Source organism: Argiope bruennichi, chromosome 8, assembly GCF_947563725.1.
Source record: "Argiope bruennichi chromosome 8, qqArgBrue1.1, whole genome shotgun sequence".
Classification (NCBI taxonomy): Eukaryota; Metazoa; Arthropoda; class Arachnida; order Araneae; family Araneidae; genus Argiope; species Argiope bruennichi.
Genome location: NC_079158.1, coordinates 39,287,607 through 39,303,481, shown reverse-complemented (window position 1 = coordinate 39,303,481; position 15,875 = coordinate 39,287,607). Strand labels below are relative to the sequence as shown.

Genomic DNA, 15,875 nt, shown 5'->3' with positions numbered 1-15,875 from the left:
TTTAAGAAAATGGAATATTACCAAATGATCAAAATTTTTAAAAATAATTTTTATTAAGTGTTAAATATAATAAAAATGTTATGCCATAATTCACATGCAAAGTCATTTAATGAAAATATAAAGCTTTGCTTTAGAGCTACTCTTTCTTACAAATACCTTTTTATTACAAATTTAATTTTATTTTTGATAAATTTACAAGTAAAGGAAAAACATAATTACTAAGATTTTTCTCAGCTGCATGACATTAATAAATTTATAAACATTACAAAAAGAGATAAAAAACTTAATAATTAAAATAATGAAGTTTAATGCAATCAATACCTGAAATACTGTAAGCAAGGCAATAGGAAATGTATTGAAATTTGCTGGAGGTGTGCCTTCAGGAAAATTGAAACTAGAAAAGAAAAAAAAAAAAAAAATGTCATATTACTTTGATTACCTTAAGAGATAAGGAAATGCTGCTTTAAATCCAAAAGATTAAAAAATTTTAAATAATCAGAATTTCTCTCCAAACAAATTTTAATCAAAAGTAATTATTTAAAAATGATTCATTCTAAGTTAACTTATACTTTTAAAAAAATTTTAAAAGGAAAATTCCTCCTTTTTTACAAGGTAGCCCAGTAGTCATTTTTCTATACGCCTATTAAAAAGGTAAAACAAAATGATAAAATTTTATTTTAGTTAAAATAGTTTTAATAATTATTATTAACTGTAAACCTCAATTTTTATTGAAATTTTTTTTGATGGAATTTAATAACACGCTGTACTAAAAATTCATATCCAATGTAAAATTAACAAAATTTAATAAAAGTTAAAATCAACTTCTAACTTGAGATAACTTTTTTTATTTTGCAAAAGATATAAAGAAAGTGATATGCATTTTATTCCTTTACATTTTGACGAAATTTTCATTTTACTTTTGCTTATATCAACAAGTTTAAAATAAATATATTTTATAGAATTACAACATACTGGTTATATACTTAAATTTCATATTACTAATATACTTAAATATATTTTTTAACTTCATAAACAAAATGTGGAAAACAACTTACGCTCCCCCAAATAACTGCATTCCAAGAAGTGCAAATATTAGTATAAAAAGGAAGAGCAGAAACAACAAACTGATGATAGATCTCATACTGTTGAGCAATGATATAACTAAGTTACGAAGGGACGACCAATACCTGCAAGTTAACAAAAATTATTACTCAAATAAAATATTATAAATAATAATAATATGAATAAAATATTCACATATTTCAAGAACACTCTTAATCTTTTATCTGAAAAAGAAAACAGCAAATGATGTAAACATTTTTAAAATAGACATATGTAGTATAGTGCATATGTCTATTAATTAATAATATTAAGTTAAAATTAGAAAATATTACCAATAAAATACTTTTAACAAAACACTTTATTCATTACTGTAAAAGTGTGTTTAGTTACAGATTAACAAATGTGTCTAATTGTAGAATAATTTAGATTAAGAACAATCATACTATATCTAAACATAATATTTTTAATGAATTCTTCATTTATATCTCAAAAATTCTTTTAATATTAAACGGCATGATTAATACCACTTTAAAATGAAGTCAAAGATAATATATGCTAATGCAATACTTGTTTTTCAGGAAGGAATGAGGATAAGAAAAATAACAGAAAGGGGAAATAAGAATCATCCAATGATTACATTGTTAATTTTTTAAAATTATTTAACTATGAAAATAAGAAAATATTTTAATCTCAATACACTTCTAGTGTCTTGATTATCAACCCAAAGATATTCCTGATTAATTTCAAATATAAAAGTTCAGGATTATTTACAAAGAATTATTAAATTATGACATACAATTTGTAGTCTTAAAGGCATTGAAATAAGTTTTCATATTTAGATATGAATAATGCATGTAATAATTAGATTTGATAAATACATTTTTTTCATTTATATCACATTTCATGAAATATATTTATAAATTTATACTACCAATAATGCAGAAATATGCTTTATTAATTACAAAGCAAAAAAGAGAATGATGTTACACAAATGTTCAAAAAAAGAATCGAAAAAAAAATTGCCTTTCTTCATAACTGTAAAGAGACTTCTGATAGTCATCAAAACTTAAATTCAGTAATTCAAATAATCTCTAAAAATGCTTTCAAATATAAAATGAAGTCACAAACTTCTTTTCTAAATGTTAAAGTCTTCTTTTTTAAATAAAAAATTTTTTCTACTTGCAACTTTAAAAATTAATATATTTCATAAAACGAATATTATTATACAGCTAACTATTTTATTTTTGGAATTAAAGAGGCATTTTTTTACATTAATAAACTTTCAAGTTAAAAATTTATAAAGCATAATAGAATACTCTTTTACTTTGTAACTTTAAAAATCCTGAGCAATCTCAATGCCCGGAGAACAGAAAGACCAAATGATCCCTCTTTCACACTGGACCACACAACTTCAAATATACTACCACAAATAACCTAAGGAAATGGAAAGAGAAAAAAGTTAAAAATATACTGATTTGAATATATTACATTTTAATCATGGAAAAAAAAGAATAATAAAAAAGAAAATTGCTTTATTCATTTAGTTAACATGTTAACTTAGTATGACAAAATACTTCAATGCAAAATAATTTGAATATTAGTTAATTACCTATTTAACAAGACAAATTTATATACTCAAAAAGAAAAATGTTAATGCTTTCCATACATTTATTAGCATATTAAATTTATGTAAATTGATATGAAAATCAAATTTTGGTACTACAGGTTTCTTGAAAAATGAGGCATTTTATCTATAGCAATGAATGTGTTAATATAAAAGAACACCTTGGAAAGTTACTATTACTAAATTGATAAAATTAGTTGTGAAATTCTGAACAATTTTTAAAGTTTGAGATTATACAGAATGGTTGAAACAAAGCTAGATCATATTGCAAATATTAGTAATGAGATAACCTACGTGAACAGTATTTTTTCATGAATATTTCCATAAAAATACTATCAATTTTTTTTCATAAGGAGAATTTAAATATCAGCAGCATATTATAAAAATAATGAGTATTATAACTGAACATGTCACAAGATTAAACAATAACTTCTCCATTGAAGGTAAAAAAATGTAGGTGTTTGATTTCAATATTCTTATTTTTTTTCAAAGTTAATATATTCTGAAACATGTTAAAAAATATAATAAATATTATATACTTGCACACTAATCAAGCATATGATATGATCCATCCTAAAATATTTTAACAGGACTTGATTGGAATGCCATATAGTGGTGTAAAAGAAATGATATATAAATCTGTCCTAACAGGAATAAATGCAAAAGTAAATTTGCACCATACTATAATTAACTGTAAACGTTGCCTTTTCAGGAATAAAGATATCTTGTAATAAAATATAAATTCCACAATTTTAATTATATACTATTCCACGTAAAAGTATCTTCTGCAGATGTTCCAAACACATCAATTTTCATAAGAGCAAGGAAGCAAATAGGAATTTGACACTCTAAATTCACTATCCTGAAGTAGCTTATAATTCTTGCATATAAAAAAAAACAACAACCCTAATACTTTTTTTAACCAACCATTTAACAGTTTTTATCCCAAACATACAGTTAGAGGGATAATGCATGCACATTGCTAGATCTAATAGCAGAAGTCCATGAATAATCTAAAGTGTCTCAAGAACTTCTGCATCATAAAACAATCAGAAAAAAAAAAAAAAAAAAAAAATTAAAAAATGAGTATAATTTTGTTGTGTGCTTACTCAATTTTAATTGGAATAAATTAAAACATCAATAAAAAAGGTTAGACTAAGTTCTCTCTTTATTAGTTTTGTAAATTCGTATATACTTTAGAAGACGAATTTAAAAAAATAGCCATACAAACTATTAAAAAAACCCGACAATTCTTTAGTTCTTTTGAGAATCAAAACTGCTTGAAAATTAAATAACTTATGCATGCATTTAAAATAATTCTGTACTTACATATGCATTATTTTATATTATGATCAGACATATATTCATGTTTTATAATTTGATACATTAAAATAGAAAATCGATGCAACTTCAGAGTAACATATAAGTGGAATTTAAAATAGTAATTTATATTCTTTATTTCAAGAAAAGATAATAAGAATGTATAACTTACAACACAGTCAAAACGATTAAAGGCAGATTCAAAATAAATGCGAGGTCCTAGGGCATAAACCTTCAAAAGCATTTCAGAAATGAAAAGTCCCAAAAATACATATTCTGCATAGTCTGAAATAAATTTAAAGAAGGTGATTAAGAAGAGAAATATTTTTATAAAAATGTTTCAGTCATTATGCATATGCACTCTTTTTAATACAGAAACAAGGCATCGAAAGAGAAAAAAAAAATTTAATTATTATGTTTTAAGTATGAGCAAAGTTTGTTTTGTTATACACATTTTTTTAATTCACAGATAAAAAAAGTGCTCACTTATACAAAAAAAAAAAAAAAAAAAAAAAAAAAATCATTATTTTTTTAACAGTATAAAAAAATTCTCAAATATAAATAATTTTTTAAAAAATCTCAAGCAATTATTTAAATTAAAAGAAATTTTAAATTTAGCTTTAAATTATTTAAAATTAATTAATTTTATTTCACAAAATATGGAACAAAGGGTATTAAAACATGATTTAGATGCCAATTTTTATACATTTTAATGAATTAATAATATATTTCTTATTTATTAAAGAATTTATATATTACTTTGTATTTTGACATGAAATGTTATTTTTCCCAATTTTTTTTTACCCTAATCCAACCATATTGGTTTTTGAAGATTTTAAGATTATTTGAAATAAAACTCTTGTGTTCTAGTTCCAACTGCAATTTTTTCTTTTACGAATTGATTAAAAGAAAACAGCTTTTAATAACTGAATCCCATTACATAGTTACTGTTCCAGTTACTAGATTCTATAATCATAAAAAAAAAAAAATAGCTTTCATTTGTTCAAATAATTCATGTATTATAATTGTCATCAACTGAGACAGAAATTGTAAGGCATAGTTGAACAGAATTCTTCCTCATCTTACAATAACAAATTCTATGTCCATAATTTGACAATAGAAAATTTTATTGCTTTGATAATGCCAAATGACTGAAGATGAAATGCAACACATTTCATATTATACTAGTTACTTCTGGCAACCAGTTGGTTTACCAGACATATTGATTATATTTAATTTCACATAATTTCATACCCATTACAGTCAAGTTGTCAGACATTAAAGCTCTGCTATTTTAATTGTTTATGATCTGTTTAATGCGCACATGAAATTTTCAAAAGTAAAGTAGTTCTATGACATCATAGCATTATTAAATGTATAAATATTCAATTAATTTATCTTCTAAATTTTAGTTGCATTGTAAATATCCTTTTTTATTCACGCTGCAATCTACATTGATATTAAAGACTTCTTCAGCTTTTAACAATGGAAGAAAATCACATAATCAACTAGTTAAGAAAACATTGAAAACAGTTTGGTTTTATTAAAAATAATAAAAATATTTTTGCGAAATATACTTAAAAATGTGTTTAAAATTTAATTAAATCTAAACTAAAAAATTTAACCGCAACTAAATAAACATAATTGAATTGATAAATTTTTGGATTTTAAAACAGTCTAAAAGTAATTTTTTTGCAAGAATATTTTTGATGGATATCACAAAAAAAATATCAAATCTAGCTTAATTTTTAATTACTTTTTTTTTAAAAATCAATTCTGGGATGCATAATCTCATCCATTAAAATATATTTGTGTAAAATTTGGTAGAACTAAGTTAAATGGTGTGGTTTGTGGTGCCAAACAGGCACACATTCATCTTTATCACAAGTAAAACAACAACAAAAATAAATAAATAAATAAAAAATTACTAACTAGCAGATACTCAAACTGATTATGAATACTCACATAAAAAATCATCCAGCCATTTAGGTTGGTCATAATGTTCTACAGCTACACACACAGTATTTAAAAATACAAGGACAATAACAACCCAATAAAATGTTTGTGATTTGGATGCATTACGAATGGAATACCTAGCAGAATGAAAGATATCATTAGCCAATAACAAATATTTAAAAAAATCTATTAAATCGAGAATATTTCTTTAGGTAAATAAAAAATATATATTATAATTTTTTTTCAATACCAGAAGACAATGTAATGAATCTGATTCACTACAACAGACAAAAAACAACAGAGCATTTTAATAGGAGATGCATATTGTTTCTATTTAAAGCTAATCATACACTCTAGTAGACAAAATCTAATGTAACTCAATCAACAATGTTACTAAACTGAATACTACAGCTTATGATAATTTGTCTGCTTTATTTGCTTATGATCATTTTCTGCAAACATATGACATACGATGTCACAAACATCTAGTGCATGTAGATAAGTATTAGATGCAGCATTTAAACAAAATGGAAATCAGTGCTTTGGTGCACAAAATTATGACACAAAGACATAATTCTTATAATTTTACACATGTAAAAGTTGAATGAAAAAGAAATCAAAATTATGATTAAGATTAGATGATTAGATTATTATGATTTTCCAGGTCTTGATTAACATTTCATGAACAGTGTATTAGGTGCAAATTAGGTCATCTGCAATACTATAATTCTAATAGCAAACAAAAACTGATATACTACGATTGGTGAAATGACAATTCATGTAGCAGCAGGAGCTTCTTAGATATCCTGCAAAATTATCGTACTGTGTTTAAAAAAGACAGCACTATGAGGAAATCTGTTGTGTGCATTTTACTTCTGATACTTCAACAGAGTATCTTTTAGCAACTGTCTTAATTGCATCACCATTTGATTCAAAATGAATGAGTCAAGTCTACTTTATATATGAAAATTGGTTTCATATATAACATAATTCTTATGAAAGAACACTGCAGCTGATGAGGAAACATTTGTCATCAAAATAGCATTTATTTCATCAAGGCCAAGCGTCACGTATATTAAAACAGAAAAATTACTCTTGTGAAGATATTCAACTCACATATGCCTTTTTAAGCATGTTAGAATGTTCTATTCATGGAAATTAATATGTTCTGTCACCATACCCTTATTGCGCAGAATTGTTTGGACAAAACAGATGTTTCACCATATCATCAATGGCATAATGAAAATATGATGAGAAGGGGGGGGGGAGACAGATGCCCTGAATACTAGGCTTTGGAAGCACCATGGAGACAAAAACCCTATGTGATTTTTTTAAAGTCAATTCTAATGAGAGGCAAAAAAAAAAAAAAAAAAAATAGTATATTACAGATGCCCTCCATACTTTTTAACCCAATGATGATAATGTGAAAGTGTCATTTGCAATTACCGAAATTCATTAAGCTACAAAGTATAGATTTATAAAGTCATTTTTCAAATAAGATAAGATTTCAAAATTGCAGGGAAAGAAAAATAATCATAAGAAAAAGCTTACATTCTCACTTTTCAATAATGTAAAAAATTAAGATGTATACCTAAGTCTCTTTTCTGCTCTCCAGAATTTTTTACATTTTCCCCTATCTCTTAAAGATGGCTTCAAATAAGGAGATCTTGAAATGCCTGGATATCAAGAAATGTATATGTAAAAGTTCACATGAAATTAACTAAACCCTAGGTTCTAAACTAAATTTGAAGCAACTTTTGAGAAATATTTTCAACTGTATCTATAACTATTAATATAAAAGATATCTAACAGACATTTTTGATGCCATAAATAGATCTAAAATCAGCATGAAATAATGCATACAGAGTATACATAAGATTTATTATAAAACTATATGTAAAGATAAAAAAACTTACTAAATAAAGATTTGAAACCTCAGATTTGAAAGTTGATACATATATTCAATTTTCTTACAATAAAAGAATTAACAGCTTCTACAATAAAATTAATAAGGCAATGAAATGCAACTTGATGCAATAAAATTAATTGGAGTGAAAATTAAATCCTATAGTAATTATTAAGTGTGGAAAATCATATTTAGTACATAGTAATCAACATTAATATAAAATTCATTGATCTCAATTTTAAATTTAAATAGGCAAAGAAATGAAACATTGAAAATTGAAAAGCAGAAACTCAAACATTCCATCACCTAAAAGCAAATTTAATCAAATATACTTTTAATTATGTACTGTTTATTTATAATTTAATTTTATCTTTATTCATTTATTTTAATAAGAATATGGAAAAATAAATAAAATACAACTCTTTTTAAAATAAATAAACATTTCTAAGAAACACTTTAAATTTAAATATGCACCTAAACCAAGAAAACTTTATTAAGCTTCCAGTTTTGCATTTCAAGACTTTTTACTAACTTAAAAAAGAATGCGTTATCACTGGCACTTACTTTCAAAATATAATATATATATATATATATATATATATAATGAAAAAATAATTGGGAATAAAAATTATTTCAGAAATTTAAATTCCAAGAAAATGAATTATTGTTGTTAAAAAGTATTTCATAAAAAAAAAGGGGGGGGGGGCAAACATTAAAATAGTAAACCAAATAGATTTAAGGTGTGTATGAAACTATAATTTTTGTGTAATCTGAAAAAAGCTTGGAAAATTATTCTGAATAAATCCTAATAATAGGCAAAAATTATTGTCAACTCAAAAAACATAACATAATCTACAACTAATCTATTTTTAATTGGGAAAACTACAACTTTTCTAACAATTCTCAAGCAAATATAATACTAACATACAATTCTTGCTTAACTGAAATATATATTTCCTCAAAAAAGGTACTAAATACTATTTTTAATAAATAAAATCATATATAAAATCTAGAGCTAATGATGTGCATTATAACTACTTCTACTCAAATACATGTATTCTAAAGTAAAACATTTACTTGTGCTTATAAAATTAATATTTAAAACAAACAATGAATTTAATGAAACTAAAAATGTGTTATGCATAACATACTTCTAATAATCTAGAAAAACTAAAAACGTGTTTCTACATAAGACAAAAACTGTGCAAGGAAGAACTGTTATTAGTATAGAATAATATTAAATAGGCAGATACATTTTGATAATCATTATTAAAAAATTGATGTGCATTTAAATTTTAAATACCATTTGGATATTGAGTGCACAGATATATGATTTCAAAAACTTTTTATATATGACACATTCAAGAAAAGAACTGAAAAACATTTTTTTCCAACACTGAAAACAATTAATGATGGTGCATGCAAAGGTGAATGGTGAGGAAACAATGACAACATTTAATAAGGGATACAGTCATGGATAACATTTAACAGTGGAAGAGGTTTTTATACAGCAATGCACTTCTTCATGCAAAATTGAGGGAAAATACATTAAAACATAAATGCTCATTTAATATTTAACATAATTAGAAATATTTCCCATTTAATTTTAAAACCAATAATAAATGGTACGCTCTCTACTGAAAAATTTCTAAATTTATTTTATAAGAATGATATTATGATGAATGATAGTATTCAGAAATATTGTATTTAATGTATTAAATCATTACTCCTACAGAGTAGAATATACTAAAAGTTTTTATGAAATTAATATAATTTTTTTATGTAATTAATGTAATGTAACCATGGAAAGAAATCTACATTGTTGAAAAAATTAAGTGTATATTTGTTATTTAATAATTTTAAACTCAAGTTAATTCTTTGATATTCTTTAATTAAATGCAAAAATCCCCCACCTCTCAATAGGTAATTATAATATATCTAATTTCCTGAACTGTAATTTTTTTATGAAAAAGTAATATATAATTACTATTTTTTATTCCAGATATATTTTATTTTTAAATACCATTGCAAATGGATGATTTCTGTATGAATAGAGATTTTTTTTTAAAGTTTACTTTTTTGTTAACTTCATTTTGTAAACATATTTTTAAAAAACGCTTAAAAAATGTATTTATTTTACTTCATTCACTGCAAACATACAAGAATGCTTTACATTTTTCTTGAAGAACATGCACACATGAGTAAATAATAAATTGAAAGGCTTGGAAAGTAATGCAATTAGAATTTTTTTAAAATGTAAAGGTTTTTGTAGGTTTATTTTGTATTAGGAAATATATAATTTTAAAAACTGCAAAGATAAATCCCCCATTTTTTCCCCCTTTATAAGCATAAAGAGTTTACAAAATTTTCTGCATGATTCTAAAAGTGGTTGCAAATGAATTTTTAAAAATTACTAATTTTAGATCATTTGTGAGGAAAAGCTATAAAGTGAAATAAAATAATTTTTGAAAATTTTCACAAAGTTTGCCCTGATTTTTAGAATCAACAGAACAATATTAAAGTTCTAAGATTTGAGTTACTTTAGTTCTTAATAATTAGAAATAAACATCTTGCACTTAATTAACTAGTTGTGGAAAGTGACCTAATCACCTTTATAGTTAAGATGAATGGATTTTTCTAGCATAGCATAAAAGTGTCAAGAATTTACTCACATTAACAAATTCAAGCACTTGGATTCCAAACTAGCCATTCATTCAAAAATCACCCATAAGCTTTGGATAAAATAATATACTCCAGCTTTGCAATACGCAATTTAATTTGGAATGTGAAAAATAATTAAATGAAATATTTTTAACATGTTGAAATATTGTCTAATTATAGTGCACTTTGAAATATCAAACACAAAATTTGGTTCATAAAAATCCTGTTTAGCCATGGAAGATATGCCTTAAAATTTCAGATTTAGTGCTAAACAAAAACAAACTTGAAAACATAACATGAGGATTCCATAAATATAATATTTATAAACAATAGCATAGTAAATCTTGAAAATAGAGTGTCTGACAGCTATATTGATGAAAGATAAATTTTATACTAAGCATTTTTTTATACCATGTAAAGTATCAAAATCATTTCCAGCTTTCCATTAATTATAACTCTTGTCTCACTCACTTTTTAAATGTTTTTGTCTTAAAGACAGAAAAATGATATAACTTCAGAGATAAAAGAAAAATGTCTGAGATTGGAAGCACCAATTTTTGTTAGATTTCATAAAGAATGGTAAAAGTACTAATTCTAAATATTTCAAAATCTATAATTTTTTAATTGCCAAGAGATAGCCCGCTCTTAAATCCTATACCTTTCTGTTTTAACTTTGCAGTTGATGCTGTGGGGTTAAGTGGCACGTGAAGGGCAAAGCAGCGGTGAAGCACATGCAAAAGAGAAGAAAATGACATTAGTAGTTCAAGCATAGTTCATTATGACAGAGAGATTTGGTACATAAACATACTGAAATAAAATTCAATCATTAATTAATCCTTTTTCAAAGAGAATCAGTAACATATAAAATAAATGTTAGTACTATATTTTATATATATATATATATATATATTAGTATATATCAATAACATACAAAAATTATAAATACCTAAAAATGGCTAAAATTTAAAAAAAAAATTACAGTTTTCATCAACTAAGATTTTATTATAAATGAAATACACAGTTTATAATAAACAAGTATTTTATCATTAAGTGATTTATTTTTAAAAAATGAAAAAAAAGATATTTTTACGAGAAAAATTATTTAAAAATAAGATACTTGTTTCTACAAATTTAGAGCATTTTTTTTAATAAATAAATTTTTTAGATATAACATACTATCAATTTTTTTACTACTGAAAAAAACATTAAACATAAACAACTATAAGATTAATATTAATGATTTTTTTTTTGTTTTGAAATAATTACAAACTTTCTATAAACACAGCAAGCATTTTGTATGCATGCAGAATTTTACAGGTAATGTGGACATTTCAAAATATTAGAGAAAAAGCATGCAGTATGAGAATTAAAGACATAAATACATAAAATAGAATATACACATTTATAGGATACAATACACAGCACAGTGGATAACATTTAATTCATGCAATTTTCATTTAAAAAGTAGTTTGAAAAACAGCTCAGAATACTATTTTCAAAGCAACCACCAGATACCTTCATCATCTGCCTCTTCATCCTCCTCCTCACTTTGACCACGCATGCCCTTTAATTTTTTTCGTTTTGCTGCAGCTTTCCGTCGAGCTACAAAATTCAGAAGCAAAGAAATATTTAAATTTTATTAGGAAATAAAATTTTCAGTTATTCCTACCAAGTCATAATTATGTACCCCCTTTTTTTTTTCTAATTAAGGGAAGCAAACAAACTTAGAAATAATAAATGAAAAGGCAAGTACGCTAAGGAGGTAAAACAAGTTATTTTTTATCCAAGCATTTTTTTTTAAAATTATGAAATCAATCAAATGATTAATGTATACATGCGCATAAATTTAATGAAATAATATGTAGTAATTGCTTCAGAAATACCTTATAGGAACATTAATTTGAATTCAAGTAAGTGACATTAGTATAAGCAATTCATTTCAGAATAGATTTAATTTACAACTTATAATGCATTTTATAAAACACTTTTTAAAATTATTTATTATAGATATTGGAGCTTTAGAACATTAACAGCTTTAAATTAAAGTTAGTACATTTAGCAGTTATTTAATTCTGTCAGACAAGAAATATATTTAATTTTCATTCTTTCTTTACTAAAATATATATCAAGATACAACTACAATATTTAATGTAGAAATAATTAATGTTACATTTCTATACAAAATAGAAATATGAATCAATGTTACATATTCTCATTAATAGAAAGTTAGCATTCTGTGAATATACAAACAAAATAAAGAAAAATGTTATGTTAAAGATAATAAGAGAATAATCAGTCAGATTAAATAAAAACAAATGTTTATTTATATGCTTTTTATAAATACATCTTAAAAACATCAGAAGCCATGTTTATATACAAAATGATTACACACCATATAATTTTAATAAGTTTGAACCACAAATAGTGACAAAAACTACCACAATTATATTAAAAGACACAAAATATAAATAAATAAAATAAATTGAGGAATTTAGGATAAAATGAGCTTGGTTTCAAATTGTAATGTAAAATAATTAAATATAAGTATTGGCAGTGAGAATCATAATTCTATCTAGTTAACACTTCTCAAATGACATATATATTGTAACTGTTTTGTTTGAAAAAAAAATCAAATGCAGTATTTTTTAAAAGAATTATATACCATATAACACTATTTCATTACGTTACAAAGAAACTGCATTGCCAACTACACACATTTATTACATTATTTTAATTTGGAGATGGTTGGATGATGAGTATAAGAAATCCATAAAATGGATTTGGTTATTGATTCCATAATTATATCTAATTAAAAGCAATCAAATTTTCATTTATAAAAATGCAATGTTAGCCAGTATCAAATAACATCGGCAAATTAAAAATGTTAGTAATAATCAATCGATATTACATCATAAAATTGGTAAATAAATAATGGTGTAAATGGCTAAATTCTCTAAGAAAATCTAATTTTCCAATGATATAGTTTAGGTTCTGCAACTACACAGTTTTTAAAACTAATTAATACAATGCAAATCTGCATTTCAATCATATTCTTGCTACTTGAGTATTAATTATGCCAATAGAATGTAAACTGTATGTCACTAGCAAACATAATCACAAGACATTTTTGGTCATAAATTTCTGACTTGTATTTAATAAACCAGTAGCATATTTTTTTTGACATATATAAAATCTATATACTTCAACAATTCAATACCTTAAAACAATTCTATTAATATTAGATTAGCTATGGATATAGCATTTAAAATATAAATTTCACGCTGAAAATATTGAGTCTTAGTTTTTCGGTATACAATTTAGCAAAAACTATATAAATGCTAAAATAATTATAATATAATAAAAAAATAACAGTGTGGTAAATTTCTTATTGTATATTTAATTTTTTAAAAAAGAACTATAATAAAATAATCAGCAAATGATCACTAAATATCATATATTCATTTACAATAGTTGACAGTTGATAAAGTTTTATATTAATACAATTATACAATAAAAATGTACTGATTATCTGGAAAAATTAAATCATTGCAAATTACACAACATATTAAAATTTTTTACCGTTATCTGTTTTTTTTTTACACTAAATAAATGTGAATTGCAGATATAAAAATGATGTGATATTTTTTTGATTTACTTCTTTTTACGAGGAATTTTAAATTTACTTAATGCTTCTTTAGCATTTGCATAATAACCACAAGTGCACAGGCTTGACAATCCACATGGAAAGTTACATGTACAATGATTAATCACTGCAGAGTTTTCAGTTTTAATTTCAGATACAATATTCGGTTTGTTATCAGCTCCAATTGCAGATGAAGTTTTCTTACAATCTAAAACATTTTCTTGAGATTTTAAGGCAGATTTACTGTGCTTTTTAATAAACCCAAAATTAGATTTAGAATCAATAACAGAACTATTTTCTTTATATGCTGTACATTTCTCCTGGCAAGGAATATTCTGCAAAACAGATTTCTGAAACTCATCACAATTTAAAACATTTGAATTATTATCTTTATTTTTGTCACATCTTTGTTTTCTTTTATGCTTAGAAATTTTGTGATCGCCTTTTGACTGAAATTCATTATTGTTGCATTTTTGAAGCTTTTTACTAGGTTTCTTTTTATTGTTTATAGATGTATTTGAATCATTTATGTGCGATAATGATGTATCTTTAGAATTATTTAAAGCATTGCAGGATTTTATATTATTATTGATATTTAATGAATTATCATTGGATGAATAATGATAATTGTAATTAGAAATTTTCAAGAATTTCTTGTCATTTACAGTTTGACGAGAATCATGCATGTATTTTGAATCAATATAAGGATGCTTGCTTTTTGAAGAAAATTCCAATAGTTCTTTCCTTTTTTGGAATGAAACAGGGAATTCATAAGCATTTTTCAATGCACTAGCTTCCTGGAAATTGGACTTCATTTTAAATATGAGCATATCATCTGTAAATGAATCATTAGATGAATCAGAAAATTCAGTTTTCATTGGGCATGAATCAGACAGTCCAGTTTTCACAATACATGAAGTAGAAGGCATTTCAGTTATTGTTGGCAGAGGTGATTCATCTGGCTCAGACTTTATAATACTAAACAGTGAGTTTGGACATGTAGATGAGGATCCTGATGCTTCAAGTTTTACGAGTGGTAACACCGATGTACAATTAGAAGACTCCGTTATTAGCGCTGATGACTTAAAAGAAGATTCAGAAGTACTATTTGATGGAAAAGTTTCAAATTCTTTTGTTTTTGAATCCATGATGACGGACGTAATATTCAATGAACGATACTTTCTTCGACAATATTCTTTGAAATCTGATTTACAAACAGTAACTTTTTCAGATCTCAATGGTGAACCAGGTATAGTAACAACACTTACTGGTTTTTTACCTGGGCGTTTTCTTTTCTTTTTGGTACACCGTATAAGATTTCTTTCATATTCATTTAATCCCAATGTATCATAATACCATTCGTAATTCCGCTCACGTGGTTTTATTTTATTTTTTGAAAGTTTGTCCGATTCAAATCCCTTCTTTAGAAATGTATGAGAATAATATTCGGCTACATTATTATAAGTTTTAACTTTTGGATATGCTAAAAAGACTCTGTTGCTATGAAGAGCTTCGTAAGGATCAAATAATTCAGATGTAAAATCTAAAGATGGCGGAATCATTTCAAATGAAAATAAAGACTTGATGCAAGAGATAAAGAAAATGAAGCAATTAAGATTAAAATATTATTTCTGAAAATTTTTGTAGCCTAAAACAAATACAGCGTTCATTTCCAAAGAGCAAGGCAAAATAAGCAATTTCTT

The 15,875-nt window shown here is 24.6% G+C and overlaps 1 protein-coding gene across 1 annotated transcript in view; it reads right to left on the bottom strand.

The window, feature by feature from the left end:
- LOC129980819 (voltage-dependent calcium channel type A subunit alpha-1-like) overlaps nucleotides 1-15,875 on the bottom strand; it is a 129,091-nt gene that overhangs the window by 86,182 nt on the left and 27,034 nt on the right. Inside the window, exons 9-16 of the mRNA XM_056091210.1 lie at nucleotides 12,045-12,131; nucleotides 11,188-11,214; nucleotides 7,554-7,638; nucleotides 5,972-6,099; nucleotides 4,179-4,291; nucleotides 2,387-2,496; nucleotides 1,056-1,187; nucleotides 322-394 (exon numbers count right to left, since the gene is read on the bottom strand). Of these exons, the coding sequence (XP_055947185.1) occupies nucleotides 322-394; nucleotides 1,056-1,187; nucleotides 2,387-2,496; nucleotides 4,179-4,291; nucleotides 5,972-6,099; nucleotides 7,554-7,638; nucleotides 11,188-11,214; nucleotides 12,045-12,131 (755 nt within the window). The remainder of the gene's footprint in view (nucleotides 1-321; nucleotides 395-1,055; nucleotides 1,188-2,386; nucleotides 2,497-4,178; nucleotides 4,292-5,971; nucleotides 6,100-7,553; nucleotides 7,639-11,187; nucleotides 11,215-12,044; nucleotides 12,132-15,875) is intronic.